The 14927-nt window shown below is 34.5% G+C and overlaps 1 protein-coding gene across 9 annotated transcripts in view; it reads left to right on the top strand.

Moving 5' to 3' along the window:
• The window catches only part of DMD (dystrophin), a 2109452-nt gene that overhangs the window by 473482 nt on the left and 1621043 nt on the right, over positions 1-14927 (top strand). For all 9 annotated transcript variants that reach the window (XM_012756891.3, XM_012756894.3, XM_012756895.3 and 6 more), the window contains exons 5-6: positions 3261-3353; positions 9054-9226. In XM_012756891.3, coding sequence (XP_012612345.1) covers positions 3261-3353; positions 9054-9226 — 266 coding nt within the window. The remainder of the gene's footprint in view (positions 1-3260; positions 3354-9053; positions 9227-14927) is intronic.

Genomic DNA, 14927 nt, shown 5'->3' with positions numbered 1-14927 from the left:
AAGTACATTCCCAGTGTTGAGTAATCATCACCACAATTCATCTCCAGGACTTTTTCATTATCCCAAACTGAATCTATACCAATTAAACCATAACTTCCCATTTCCCTCTCCTCTAGCTCTTGGCAAGTTCTAGTACGTCCTCTATAAATTTAACTATTATAGGTACCTATAATAAGTGGAATCAAACAATATTTTGTCATTTTTTTTTTTTTTGAGACAGAGTCTCACTCTGTTGCCCAGGTTAGAGTGTCATGGTGTCAGCCTAGCTCACAGCAACTTCAGACTCCTAGGCTTAGGCAATCCTCCTGCATCAGCCTCCCAAGTAGCTGGGACTCCAGGCATGCGCCACCATGCCCAGATAATTTTTTTTCTATTTTTTAGTAGAGATGGGGTCTCGCTCTTGCTCAGGCTGGTCTCGAATTCCTGAGCCCAAACGATCTGCCCGCCTTGGCTTCCCAGTGTGCTAGGATGACAGGTGTGAGCCACCATGCCCGGCCAATATTTTGTCATTTTTGTCTTGCTTACTTCACTTAGCATATGTTCCAAGGTTCATTGATGTAGTTTGTATCAGAATTTAATTCCTTTTTAATGCTGAAAATATACCATTTATGTACATACTACATTTTGCTTATTCATTTATCTGTCAATAAACATTTGGGTTGTTTCTACTTTTTGGCTACTATGAATAATTCCACTATCACCATTGGTCTATAAATATCTGTTTGAGTCCCTGCTTTCAATTCTTTTGTGTATGTACCTAGAGGTAGAATTGCTAGAGCCTACCTAATTGTAATTAGTTTTTATTATGCAGCCTCCTATTAACTTGTGGATTTCTTGACATTAGGGCTTCTACCTTACTCTTTTTTTTTTTATCAGATCTGAGCACAGTACTTGAACATAATAGAGATTGCACCTTATGAGGAATTTTATGAGGATAAGGAAATGGAGGAACCATCTTCCTCTCACACAGTGAGCAATCTAATGACAGTGGATAGGGGCTGCTGCAATCTAAGTGCCTATTGCTTGCTCTAAGTCTCCCCAGGATCAGCTCAATGGCAAGCCAAAACATAACCACCAGCAGCGATTTTCCTAGTATGAGTCTATTTCCTAAAAATTACATATTCTCTATTTAAATAATTGAATCTTCAACAATGTATGATCTGATTATCACTCTCACGAAAATTAAGTTTTGTGAAAGCAGGAAAGTTTTTACTTTGTGTGTTTTAAGTACATCAGTGCCTGGCATATAACCAAAATGTATTTTTTGAATGAACGAATCAATGAGTCAACTGATAAATTTATAGTGGTTTTTGCATATGGAAGAGCTCCCCTCACTACTGCCACATGAGGAATTCCCAAATGAAATATAGATGATGGTGTTTTCTTGTCCTTAAGTTATTAATCTCCCCTAGGATCTGATAATATCTTGTAAAACTAAAGTATGATATCATGACCAGGAGGTGAACACTGATACAATTGACCAATAGTATTCAGATGTCCCCAATATTACTTGTACTCATGTTTGTGTGCATGCATGCATGTTTATGTGCATATTTAATTCTATATTAACATTATCACATGTTTTGTATATCCAACATAGAGTTAATACACAGAACAGGTCTATCATTACAAGGATCCCTCATATTGCCTTTGTATAACTACCTCCACCTACCACCCTACATATCCATCCCCATCCCTACCCTCTGGCAACTACCACTTTGTTCTCCATTTCTATAATTTTATCTTTTCAAGACTGTTTTAAAAGTAGAATCTGGCCGGGTGCAGTGGCTCACGCCTGTAATCCTAGCACTCTGGGAGGCCGAGGCGGGCGGATTGCTCAAGGTCAGGAGTTCAAAACCAGCCTGAGTGAGACCCCGTCTCTACCATAAAAATAGAAAGAAATTACTTGGCCAACTAATATATATAATATAAAAATCAGCCGGGCATGGTGGCGCATGCCTGTAGTCCCAGCTACTCAGAAGGCTGAGGCAGGAGGATCGCTTGAGCCCAGGAGTTTGAGGTTGCTGTGAGCTAGGTTGACGCCACGGCACTCACTCTAGCCTAGGCAAGAAAGCGAGACTCTGTCTCAAAAAAAAAAAAAAAAAAAAAAAGTAGAATCATACAGTATGTAACTCTTTGAGACTGGCTTTTTTTCCACTTCGAATAATTCCCATGAAATTCATCTGAATAGCTGCATGTATCAATAGTTCGTTCTTTTTCATTGCTGAATGGTATTCCATGGTGTGGCTGTAGCACAGATTGTTTAATTATTTACTCTTGAAGGGAATCTGTGTTGTTCCCAGTTTGGGGCTATTACAAATAAGGCTGTTAATAGTATGAACTCTTAAGTTCAGGCTTTTTTATAGATATATGTTTTCATTTCTTTGGGATAAATGACAAGAGACCAATTAATGAGTTATATAGTAAATATACATGTTCAGTTTGTGAGAAACTGTCAAATTCTTTTTCAGAATGGCTGCACCATTTACATTTTCACTAGCAGTGTTTGAGTGATCAAGTTTTTCCACATCCTCACCAGCATTTGATGTCACTATTTTTTATTTTAGCCATTATGATAAGTGTGCAGTGATATATCATTGTGGCCATAATTTATATTTTTCAAATGGCTAATAATGTTGAACATCTTTTCATGTGCTTATTTGCCTGATGCTTATATTTATTTTGAATACACCTAAATATGTTAAGAACACGAAGGACAGGAGACATAGAGATTTGCCTTGAAAAATGAAACTGCCAGATTTTGAATTCCAAACTCAGTCCCGGATAGAGAAAAGGGAAGCTGGACATTTGCTCTATTCTTTATTAGAGTTTTAATATTCTTTATAAAGCAGGGACATTTTAGTTGAATGCAGTCACCCTTAGTTATAATAGCACTCCTCTGAGATAAACAGAAGGATTGATGAAACTTCTTTTTTATGTTTCAATTTTAGGCATTCTTTATGGGCTATCATTGTTATATATTTTATTTGGTGATAATATGGCCTCTTTCATCTGCAGAAATCCATTCATTTGCTAAAAGTACATTAATTTTCCATCTCTTTAAATGTATTTGTGAGCACTTGTTTGTTATGGAAAATGAATTTACAAATGTCTTTTGTTTCATTTTTAGATTACTTTTTAAAAGCTATAATGCTGCTTAGGCTCTGAAAATAGTTAAATGCAATTACCTTCACATTTTGTATTCTTTATAACTTTGTTTGGTCCTCTATCTTCAAATGTTTTCCCCTTCTCTTTATCAGGTTGATTTAGTGAATATTGGAAGCACTGATATAGTAGATGGAAATCATAAACTGACTCTTGGTTTGATTTGGAATATAATCCTCCACTGGCAGGTAAGAATCCTTTTGAATAGTTCTGTTTTGGGTAACATGTTGCTAATTCTTCCTTTCATTTTACCCTTGACCAGCAAAACAAACATGTATATATCTAACAATACCAAGGTCATCTTCATAGTGCTGGTTTTAAATTGGAACTATTCATATCATCTGAGATGTTAAGGATACGAAAAATATAAAATAGGTTCTGATATATTTGCAGGAATATTTTTCTAAATTTTATTTAATTGGGTAATGGTGAGGCAAAAATTACAAAGTCTCAACCATAAGTTAATAAAACTATTTTTCATAAATATTTGTGTTCTATAATTTGCATATAAGTGAATCTACATAGATAAAAGAAAGGTATTTTTCCTTTTAACCACTATCAAAGGAATGGACCTTTGTTTGTCTGATATATTCTCAATGTATACTAATGCTTGTAAAATATTAGTGGTATATGAGTATTTATATGAACATATGTGTTATGTGCACAAACTCACTTCATAATCTGATTTAGAAATTGCATTTTTTTTTAATCACCTGAGTTATGGTGTTCTGACTGTCTAAATTTTTTTCACTTCTATAAAACAGATTGAAGCTTTTTGGGGTTTTTTTGGCTTAGGGAAAATAGTATATATATTTTAGTCAGGCCAACATATATTTAAATTTGAACTTCCCCACTTACCATCTTAGTGGCATTGAGTATAATGTCATCCCTTACTGGGCCATAGTCCTTTCACTGTCAAAAGAGAAAAAAATAGAGATGAACATGTGTATATTTCTCATCAGGATTAAATGAGAGAATATCTGTAATACTCAGTATGGTGCATTGCTTTTATTTGAGGTGTATCATATGAATGGCATTAATTGCCTAGAGTTTTCCACTCATAATTTGGAGTATACTTGAGATATGTCTGTCATCATCCCTGGTAGGTATTACTTTTTTATAAAACAGCTTTATTGAGATGTAATTTTTATAGCATAAATTTTCCCATTCTAAGTGTAAAATTCAATGAGTACCAATCTAATTTAGCTCTATTGTTCAGTAGCTCCTCAAAGTTTATTAAGGAGGGAACAGGATTCTTCCCAATCTATCAAAATTTTTAGGATATTTTAAAATTTTACAGCTGTCACAGCAATATAGTTTGGCCACTTTTTTACCACTCTAAAATGAATTTTTTTTCTTCATTTCCTACTTCTTCCCCATTGCTAGGCAACTATTAATCTATTTCTATCTTTATATATTTGCATTCTTGGATATTTTATATTAATGGGATCATAATAATATGTGTCCGTGTCCTTTTGTGTCTAACTTCTTTCACCGAGCATGATATTTGAGTTCCATTCCTATTGTAGTGGATATCACAACTTCATTTTGTAGAGTTGACTTTTAACTTGAATTTTAAATTGGTCTTGCTCAGGGTCAGATAGCATGTAGACCAGAGGTAAAACTACTTAACTCAGCAACCTTATTGCTCTCCCAATTGGCCCCCATATATTTTTATCCAAACTCTTTGAACAGGTTTAACTCTATTTCACAGCAATGTAGGAAGAAAATGACAGAGAGAGGAGAGAGAGAGAGAGAGAGAGAGAGAGAGAGAGAGAGAGAGAGAGAGACCATAACTGCTGATAACAGAGAATAGCTCATAAGAGCCTGAACTGAGCCCAAGTTGGCCAATTTTCAGTCCTTTCCACATATTGATGGTATCAAATAGAAACAGCAAAGTAACATACCCCACCTCTCACCAAACTGCCTTTTTCCTATTGCCCAGTACTTTCCAATATATCTTCTGTATGGAATAGTTTTACCCCCAATCCATTAAATGTAAAATACAATAAAATGGAATCATTACAAAATGAAATGACACCAAAGACCCAAGTTTCCTTTTTTATTATCAAATGTAACAGATGCAAATTGTACTCTAAAATTGCTATAGAAGTTTCTAACATATTCCCAATTGGTCCTAGAGTGACTCCAGTATGCAGACTCCACTTTGAGTAACACAGATGTTAGTTGTGACAAAGCCAGCAGAGTTCCAAAAGACATTTTTGAATGTACTTATCATTCACACTATCTTTCATGTGACTTGCCCTTTTTTTTATTTCCTCAAAACCCTTCCCAACTCCACCTCAAGTCACTCCAAAATAGAGTTTCAAGACTATTCCGTCTGATAATTTCTTCATTTGCTTGTGAGTTATTCATTTTTTTATTATTAGTATATTGAGGAGCTTTTACACCTTCAGGAATACCAGAAGGAATGTTTTTTTTTTTCAGTTTTTACTTTTCTAAGAACTCTCCTATAGCCAGTTGTTTTCCATATATGTCCTTGAATCACAACATCTTTGAGATTGCAAGGATGTAGACTCTTCCCAGTCTCTGTCTACTTATCTCTCTCTTCTACCACACTGCCCTGTTCTCCTAAAACTATTAAGTACACTTTAAAACATACTCCTGTTCAATGTTCTTCATTATAAGCCAGTGAATTTCAAAATATATTTTTGCCAAAATTACATATGTGCCTTCTTATTAAATAGTAGAAGCCCTTCAATCTCAGCAAAGAGTAAAGGACATTTAGGCCAACTTAATGGACTTTCCAGGTCTATCCGATTAAGAACAACATTAAGAGATGGAAAGATGTGAATCCTTTCTACTAATGCCACCTACCATGTTACTAGTAATGCCGTGGAGGACTTTTCTTTGAACTTGTGAAAACTCAGGAATGCCAACCCCATTTCCCCATTGCTATGTTTCCAGTTTCCACTTCAAATAAAATTGCTATAATAAAAAATAATGCACATTTTATAGCATAGGCAGCTTTGAACAAAATCGTGAAGTAAATAATGTGCATTTGACACATTGTACTTCCTTCCTTTTTAAGTGCAAACCATTCTCTTTAGAGTGGTAAACTCAGTTCTGGCAACTAGCTGGTAATAAAAACAAATCTTGCTAACAGTGGTGAACTATCAGAAGTCAGGTCCCATTTTTCCTGGCTAAGTCAAGGGAAGTACTTAATTCTGGGGATAATTCACACTAGAATCTTTATATTATTTATACAACATACAATTACAAGAGAATAATTTTTACTCTGCTGAAAGCCCTTCCTATAAACTCCTTCCTACCTAATAACTTTTGTGCAAGACAGTTCTTGTTCTGCTCTCCTGCAGAGCTACACACAAATGATCCTTTCATTGTAGGAGATTATTCCTACCTCACTTCACCCCTACCCCTTTGCTGCAACTAATTCTAATCACAGGCTGGGTTCTGGGAAGTCTACTTTGAGGTTGAGTTTAACAGGCAGCATGTTTATTATTAAGCCATGCCCTTGGGACCAACACCTGTGGAAAGGTAGAGGTGACAAGAGTAGAAAGAGGAAGAACTAGATCTCTGATGCAGATCCAACAACAGTCATATTCAACCACATGGACAAGTTGGAGCTAGAATGACCTTTCAGAGTTTTTTTGAGTGGGGCCCAAATGGCTGTGTGTTTATACCATTGCTCTTCATCAGTCACTAGATATGGGCTGCCCTGGGAAGGTTGTTACCTTGGATGACAGGAGTCTGCAACTCATTAGCCCCTGAGGGTGCTATAGCCAGAAACTGCCTGAGGACAGCTGGACCAACAAGCCCTTCCTTGAAGGTGAATCTTGATGGTACATGTCCATATCGATCATATTTTCTTTGCCTGGTTAACTCCTAGTCATTTTTAAAAATCACTGCTCATAGACAGTTCAATATTTTTTTAAAAACAAATTTATAAAACTGTATGCACCAACATGCACACACTTGTGTTTAAATTGAGTCTTTCATAGGGGCAGTAAGATCTGAGGAGAGGAAAATTTTCTGCTTACAGACTCACCTTTAGCACCAGCTCACTCGTTTCTTGATGACTGTCTCTTAAGTAGGAGAAGAAGAAGTAATTATTACACATTACCTTTTACTTTTTGTCAGCAACATCAGTACCCAAGTAGAAGCAATACCAATAAGGTTGAGGCTGATAAGCCGAATTAGTGACATAATGATGCTATAGGAGTTTTGGATTGAATACTGTATTGTCCTTTAACATTACCCACATAGAGGGCGGTCTGGCCAAGCATTTCACAAATGAATCCCATTCATCATTAAAGGGTTGCCTGATCATTGCAAATCCATCACCACTACTAAGCCACTATCTACTGATTCCAACCCTCATTCGGCACAGGACACAAAGTACAAGTCCAGCAATCACTGTACTTGAAGGTTGTGCACTTTATAATTTTAGAATGTTATGAGAAAAATTATATATCTTTTATAATTATTTGGCCTATTTATTCACTGAGTAACTGACAAAATAAGCAGGTCAGGAAAGAATTAAGAAAACTAGATAATCCACCCCTAAATAATGGATTTAGGTATCAAGGGGTTGTGACAAATATATGCAAAGATTTCATATCTTCAAGTTATTATCATATTTACAAAACATCATCTGAAATGTTTTTAAAGTATTTTAAAATGAGATTTAATACTATATCCTAAAACTTGCATTGAATCTTTCATAAAAAGATGACAAACATTGGAGATGATAAAATATGTATTTGCCCCAAAGGCATTTGTTAACTTCTATATGGATGAAAAAGAAAATAAAATGACATATTTAGAATACACAATAAATATTCATCATCTGATCAAATGTTGATAGTATATGGACCTTATACTTCCCAAAAGGAAAGCCCTGGGTGGTAACGACTAATCACATTTACATATGTACTTTCTTCAAATATCTCATAAGGGGCCTGGCTTATATTTAAAAAGTAGCCTAGTAAATATTCCTTTAATAAAATATGTAGTCAGTTTGTTGTATAATGAGGTGTCACTGAATTCTTGAAACTTAGGAAAAATGCTTAGAATGGATTTCTGCATCAGATTAGTTAGTGGAATGAAACTTTGAAATACAATAACCTGCTGAATAGCATTTATACACACACAAAGCTTTGGAGAGAATCCAATGTACAGAAACCAATTAATGAAAATAAAACCAAAGCCATACATTTACTGCTCTTAGGGATAAATATCCCTGTTCTTTATTTTGTTTATTTTTTGTTGCTTTTTCCCTTTATTTTAAATAGACATCTGTAAGGTTTTTCAGTTCAGTCAATAAAGTTAGATAAAGTTTAAGTTATAGTATGAATCTAGGTGGTTTATTTTACTGTATTTTGGACTTTTATTCTTACAAAATCTTGTATATAAGATACAAGGAAATTGAGGCTTAAAAAGGGGAACTTACTGAATTAACAGAATTTAGTTAATAGCAAAGGCAAAATTTGAACTTAGGCTTTAGAAGAAACATTCTTTTATGTACTACTACACTCACTGTACTATTTGCTCCTACCCCAAACTCACTGATATATCTTAAGTCCTTGGTTAACAACAAATAGGTCTAATATTTTATATACTCTCTTCTCTAGCCTATCCACTGAAAGCAAGAAGAGAGCAATTATAAAGACAGTAAATGCACAGTTGAATATGACAGAATTCAGTAAATGGTATGACAACCAATCAAAATAGACTCCTAACCAGTTATAATGGAATCAGTTCTTGTAGAATCTATTACTTCTCAGTACTATTGTTCCTAAAGTTCCCACTATTTATCACTGAAGATCAAACACATTCATACTTATGTTTGCATAGTTCTTGTTCAGGGAATGCATTCTCTTATGAAACTTTCTTTTCACATGTAGGTCAAAAATGTAATGAAAAATATCATGGCTGGATTGCAACAAACCAACAGTGAAAAGATTCTCCTGAGCTGGGTCCGACAATCAACTCGTAATTATCCACAGGTTAATGTCATCAACTTCACCACCAGTTGGTCTGATGGCCTGGCTTTGAATGCTCTCATCCATAGTCATAGGTAAGGAGACTTCTGTACTCACCAACAAATTGGTTTCACTGACCAACACTTAAGTGGACACATAGGAATAACATTTATTGGGTGTGGGGCAGATGGGAGGGGGGAGGAGGGGATGGATATATACATACATAATGAGTGCGATGTGCACTGTCTAGGGAATAGTCACGCTTGAAGCTCTGACTCGAGGGAGTAGAGGGGGCAAGGGCAATATACGTAACCTTAACATTTGAACCCCCATAATATGCTGAAATAAAAAAAAATAAGAATTTCTGTATTGTTTAACCCAGAAATTGAAAAAAAAAGACTTCTGAGACATTATTTAATTTATCTAAGTATTGATTTAGACTGTGATGATATATTTTTCCCCAATGTGGTTCCAGATCATTTTCTACTATGTGACATGTTATGTATGTTGACTGTGTTGATCTAACGATCCATTTGGATTGGGCTGATTAAGAATATTTTCTACATTTTATGTGATATATCATCTAATTATTTAAATGATAAAATTATGGAGCATGAAATTGCTTATGGTTGGGGAAGAGGATCAGCATATTTGACACTGGGACTCCCAGAAAATCCAGGTTGTATTCTAACTTTGCTGAGAATGAAGTTGGTCTTTACATACAAATAATATATTGGTATGAGCCTAAAGTACAGAGCTCAATATGGTTCCAAATTTCATGTTAGTGGTTGTAGTAAAATTAATTACCATTATTAGATAAATAATGAAGAAAAAGAAACATTTGTCTTATCAGATACATGCTTAGATAAACATCATAAGGCCCTGTATATGTTCTTCTAGTTCAGGGTTATAAGAGGATTAGGGCACCTTAGAAACCAAGACAAAGAGCAGAACACAATTAATTGTATGACTCAGTGCTCAGACTATCAAAAGAAACAATTTCTCTGGAACAACAAAGCAATTGCTATAAAGCAAGAGAGAGTTCTTTTGTGGATCTTCATTAAAAGAACTCAATGTAATATAGTGAAACAAATTCAGTAACCATATTCCATATAATATTGTTTCCTAGGATGGCAAAATAGTTGTTTGCTTTTCTTTTATAAAAAAGTTCAGTAAATGAATTAATAACAGTTCAAGAAAAAAAGGAAAACCATGTAGTAAAAAAATATACATACACATATATGTGTGTGTACATACTATATGAGATACACTATACAATATATATACTTCATCATTTATACTATACCATATATGCTATATATATATATATATATATATACACACACACACATACATGTGTATGTACACCCACACACATATCATGTATAGTATATTTACTCTAAGGAATATCTATTTGGTCTTCCTGTTTCCTGTTTCACCCAACCCAGGGATAAATACATTGCCTTAATTAACAGTTTGAAATGCCACTGGACCACATCTTCCCTTATTTTCATTTTTGAGAAGTCTACCAAATTCTTATGCCAATCTTACTTCTAGAAAATCTCAGAATATAGTTTTTCTTCACAGTAAAGCTCAATCCAAGAGCAAACACACTCTTAAATAAGCATCTTTGTCAGGTGCCTTGCTCCAGCTGGGTTTAATTAACCCCATCCAGATTGGGTTTCCAGATGAATTACTCAGCACCCTGATTTTAGAAAGAAGGCAGATTCACATTCAATAGGCATGTTTAATCCATGTTAACACATTTTTTTCATATGTATGACAGAAGAAAAATTTTTCATGGCTTCAATACAGTCAGATGAGAAGGGATAGAGATGTTCATTCTGCATCATAAGCCAGTGCTCATTTATGCACCCACATGCATCACACTAAGGGACTGAAAATATTGATCTTGCTGTTCATGTACACATTTGCAGATGAACAAAAACACCGAGGATCAGGATTTGCGGTCTTTGTTTGTTCTTTATCATTGTCCCTTCAAGTGAAAGGCTCCGATCCTGCAAGCATGTTCACGTCCTACATTTGTTGGTATTCTATTTAATTATGTCTGAATATATTTGTAGGTAATACAGCATACATATCTAGATCGCCCTGCTACATCAGTCCCTGACCCACTGTTTCTCTTTCATAATATCTTCATTTACATATTCTCTCCTGACATATTGAATGAATCATCAGTAACTACCTGTTATACATTACATGGTTACTTTTAAGAGCTTCCTCTTAGTTGTTTAATGCTCTTTCATGAATCATTTTCCCCTTTTTGTATTTGTCAGATGTTCATATTGTTTATCTAAAGAAAAAAATGGTTGAACTTTCTGTTCCAAAGTGATTGTCATTGGTACACTTAAGAATGTCATGAGGTGTCCTGATTTCAATAATTGAGTGACTAAGCTATATAGAACAAAGACATGTAATTAATGTAGAGCACAGAAATTGGCAAAGTCCCTGGAAATTAAAAGTTTTGTGTTGAAACACAAAGTCCACTATAGTGCTATTAAAAGGAAGCCAGATTCTACTGTTGTGGAAAAAATAATAATTAACTAAAATATGCTCAAAATATACAGATAAATTTGCAAAAGCTATACAGCTGTGATTAAGTTCTGTTCCTAATCCCTTATTTTAATTTATTATCAGAACATAATAGTTTTTTTTTTAAAATAATCAGACATTAAAGCCCAAGGCAAGAGAAGAAAAGAAACAAAATGTGTCTTCATGACTTTTTCTGTAGCCCATCACATTCCAGTCATTAGATGCAGTCACTGTCAGATACTTTGACTTTTTTCTGATAATTATCATAATGATATGGAATCAATTTATGATAGTATATATCTTTTCTCCTTATCAGGAAGCCCATGGATATTATCTGCCACCCTTATCTACTTATTAATTTTATTAATTACATTATAATCATTTTATTCTTATAATTCTATAATTTTCACCGTTATTACTTTAAATGATATCAGTGTACCTCTTTTTTGTTGTTTTCATCAAGTTTAGAAAGGAACTATAAACTATATGACACGGACAATAAGGAAATGATCACATTTATCCTTACTTCTCTCTTCTACCTCCAATTTTATTATTATATTATTATTCTTGCATCGGCAATGTTTGTGACATTTATACTTGTTCTGTAACGATAGGTGTTCTTAGATTGAGTCTACAAGTTTAAAATACATGACTGTTGTTATATAATTACAATTAACCTTAGAATAAAGTATTAGAAGACAATGTTTTTAAACAATTATTGTTTTGTTGACACTGTTTTAAGTAAAATATCCTGTTTTTCATGGCATACATACTATCATTATCTCCATTTCAAAAATTGACAAACTGAGCCACAGAGATGTTATGTGATTTACCTAAGACCATTTGGCTAATTTGTGGTAGAGCCAGAATTTACACTCTCCTAGTCATGATGCCCACATCATTGAAAGTCTGATGATCCCTGGTTGCATGTTCTTATTTATGAATTATGGTCTAGGTTAGCATACAAAGCTATATAGCTTTCCTCTACAGTGGGTTAGAGTTACAATTTTTATGCATTTAAAAATCATAGATTAGAGTACTACTCAGCCATAAAAAATGATGAAAAAATACCCCTTATACTATCCTGGATAGAGCTGGAGCCCATTCTTCTAAGTGAAGTATCACAAGAATGGAAAAACAAACACCACATATACTCACCATCAAATTGTTACTGACTGGTCAACACTTATGTGCACATACAGAAGTAAAATTCAATGGGAATTGAATTGAAGATGGAAGGGGGAGGAGGAGATGGGTAAATTCACACCTAATGGGGATGGTGCATGATGTCTGGGGTTTGAGCATGCTTGGCAATATATGTAACTAAAGTGTTTGTAACCCCATAATATCCTGAAATAAAAAGAAATGATAGATATTTAAAATGTTAATTAATGTTAATAATTTAAAACAATTAGATTAATTTTTAATGCTAGAGATAACCCCACAGGATATTAAGTACAATCCTTTTTTAAATGGGAATGCTGAAGCTCAAATATTATAAAGTATATGACTTTGGTATCATATCCCCACACCCAGGTGGTTAGTTAGTGGCCAAGAGGAAGGGGAAGGAATAGAATGGAAAAGGGTAAGAATGCGTAAGCAATTCTCTCTTTTTTTCTCATCATACTCATTTATCCTTGTTTACTGTATTCTAGGTGGGAAAACTAGTTTCTCATATACTCCTACCTATATTCTTTTTCCACTTCCATTGCCTAGAGACAAAGAAATGAAGATGGGGCAGAGGTTGCATAGTGACGTTAAAAGCCCCCTAGTTAGTCTAGACTTTAATTATTTATCTCTTATATTCTTCCCACAACTAGATGCATTTCACAATTTGTAAATATTTTAGGTTCCAAGACATTGTTTGTTAGCTGTTTGGAGTTATTTGGAACACTTAAGAAGGATAGATTTCCTAATAGGTGTACAAAATTGTGGTGTATTAATTACAGTATGAGCAACTAAAGAAATGAAAATGAGAAATAAATTTGTACCTTTATTTTGAATTATGGTCTTAGAAAATAACAGTTAACTCACCTTTGTAATTTCTTCCCTTGCATAGCATGAGTTCTTAAGCAGGAGTCCATTGACAGATCAAAATGTCCTAAAATTGTATGTACTCACTATTAAATTGAAACTAACTGATGAGCACACATGTGCATAGAGAGAAGTGAAACTCAATGGAAATCAAGCAGGAGAAGGGGATGGTTGAAAACCTACCTGATGGGTACAATTTTCACTATCTGGGTGATAGACACACTTTTAAATCTGACTCAAGCATTACAAAAACAATCCATGTAACCATAAACATTTGTACCCCTGTAATAGTTCGAAATAAATGTATGTATATCCTATTTACAGTTATGGATAAGTATTTTTCTGAGTAGAAGTTGAATAGTTCTCATCAGATTCTCAGAGGTGTCTGTGATCCAGAGAAGGTCAAGAACTGCTATCCCAATGATTTCCAATGCTGTTGGGATAAATTGAATTCCTGAACAACCAAGGCCTTATGCAAATTAATCCAGATTCCTTCTTTTAATCTTATCTCCCACTACATGATACTTGGAATCTCCTAATGGAGGCCTGTGAGGTCTTGATTACCCTAAGCATGTTTTGCTTTTTTCTTCCCTAAAATCTTTGATTCTCAAATATTCACACAACATAGAATTATGTTCTCAAATACCTAATCCAAACCCAAGCCACCATTTAAGATCCCCTTTAGCCTCCAAAAATGTTCTTAACCTCTTCATATTTTAAAATACCTTTTATCTTATTATATGTTTTTTCACATTTAACTTTTTAATGATTATTTTATTTCAGCATATTATGAGAATACAAAATTTAAGGTTGCGAATAATGCCCTTTCCCCCCTCCTCCCACAAGTCTAAGCTTCAAGAGTGACCATCCCCCAGACGGTACATATCTCCCTCATGTATGTACATACCCGTCCCCTCCTCCCCCCTCCCACCCTATAAATGTAGGAATATTGACCAGTGGAACAGAACTGAGCACACTGATATAAAGCCATCCTCATATAGCCATCTAATCTTCGACAAAGCAGACAAAAGCATACACTGGGGAAAAGAATCCCTATTCAATAAATGGTGCTGGGAAAACTGGATAGCCACTTGTAGAAGCCTGAAGCAGGATCCACACCTTTCACCTCTCTCAAAAATCAACTCACGCTGGGTAACAACAGACGTAAACCTATGGTATGAAACTATTAGAATTCTACAGGAAAATGTT

This window comes from Microcebus murinus, chromosome X (genome assembly GCF_040939455.1).
Source record: "Microcebus murinus isolate Inina chromosome X, M.murinus_Inina_mat1.0, whole genome shotgun sequence".
Taxonomy (NCBI): Eukaryota; Metazoa; Chordata; class Mammalia; order Primates; family Cheirogaleidae; genus Microcebus; species Microcebus murinus.
This window is presented reverse-complemented; position numbering and strand designations above follow the sequence as displayed.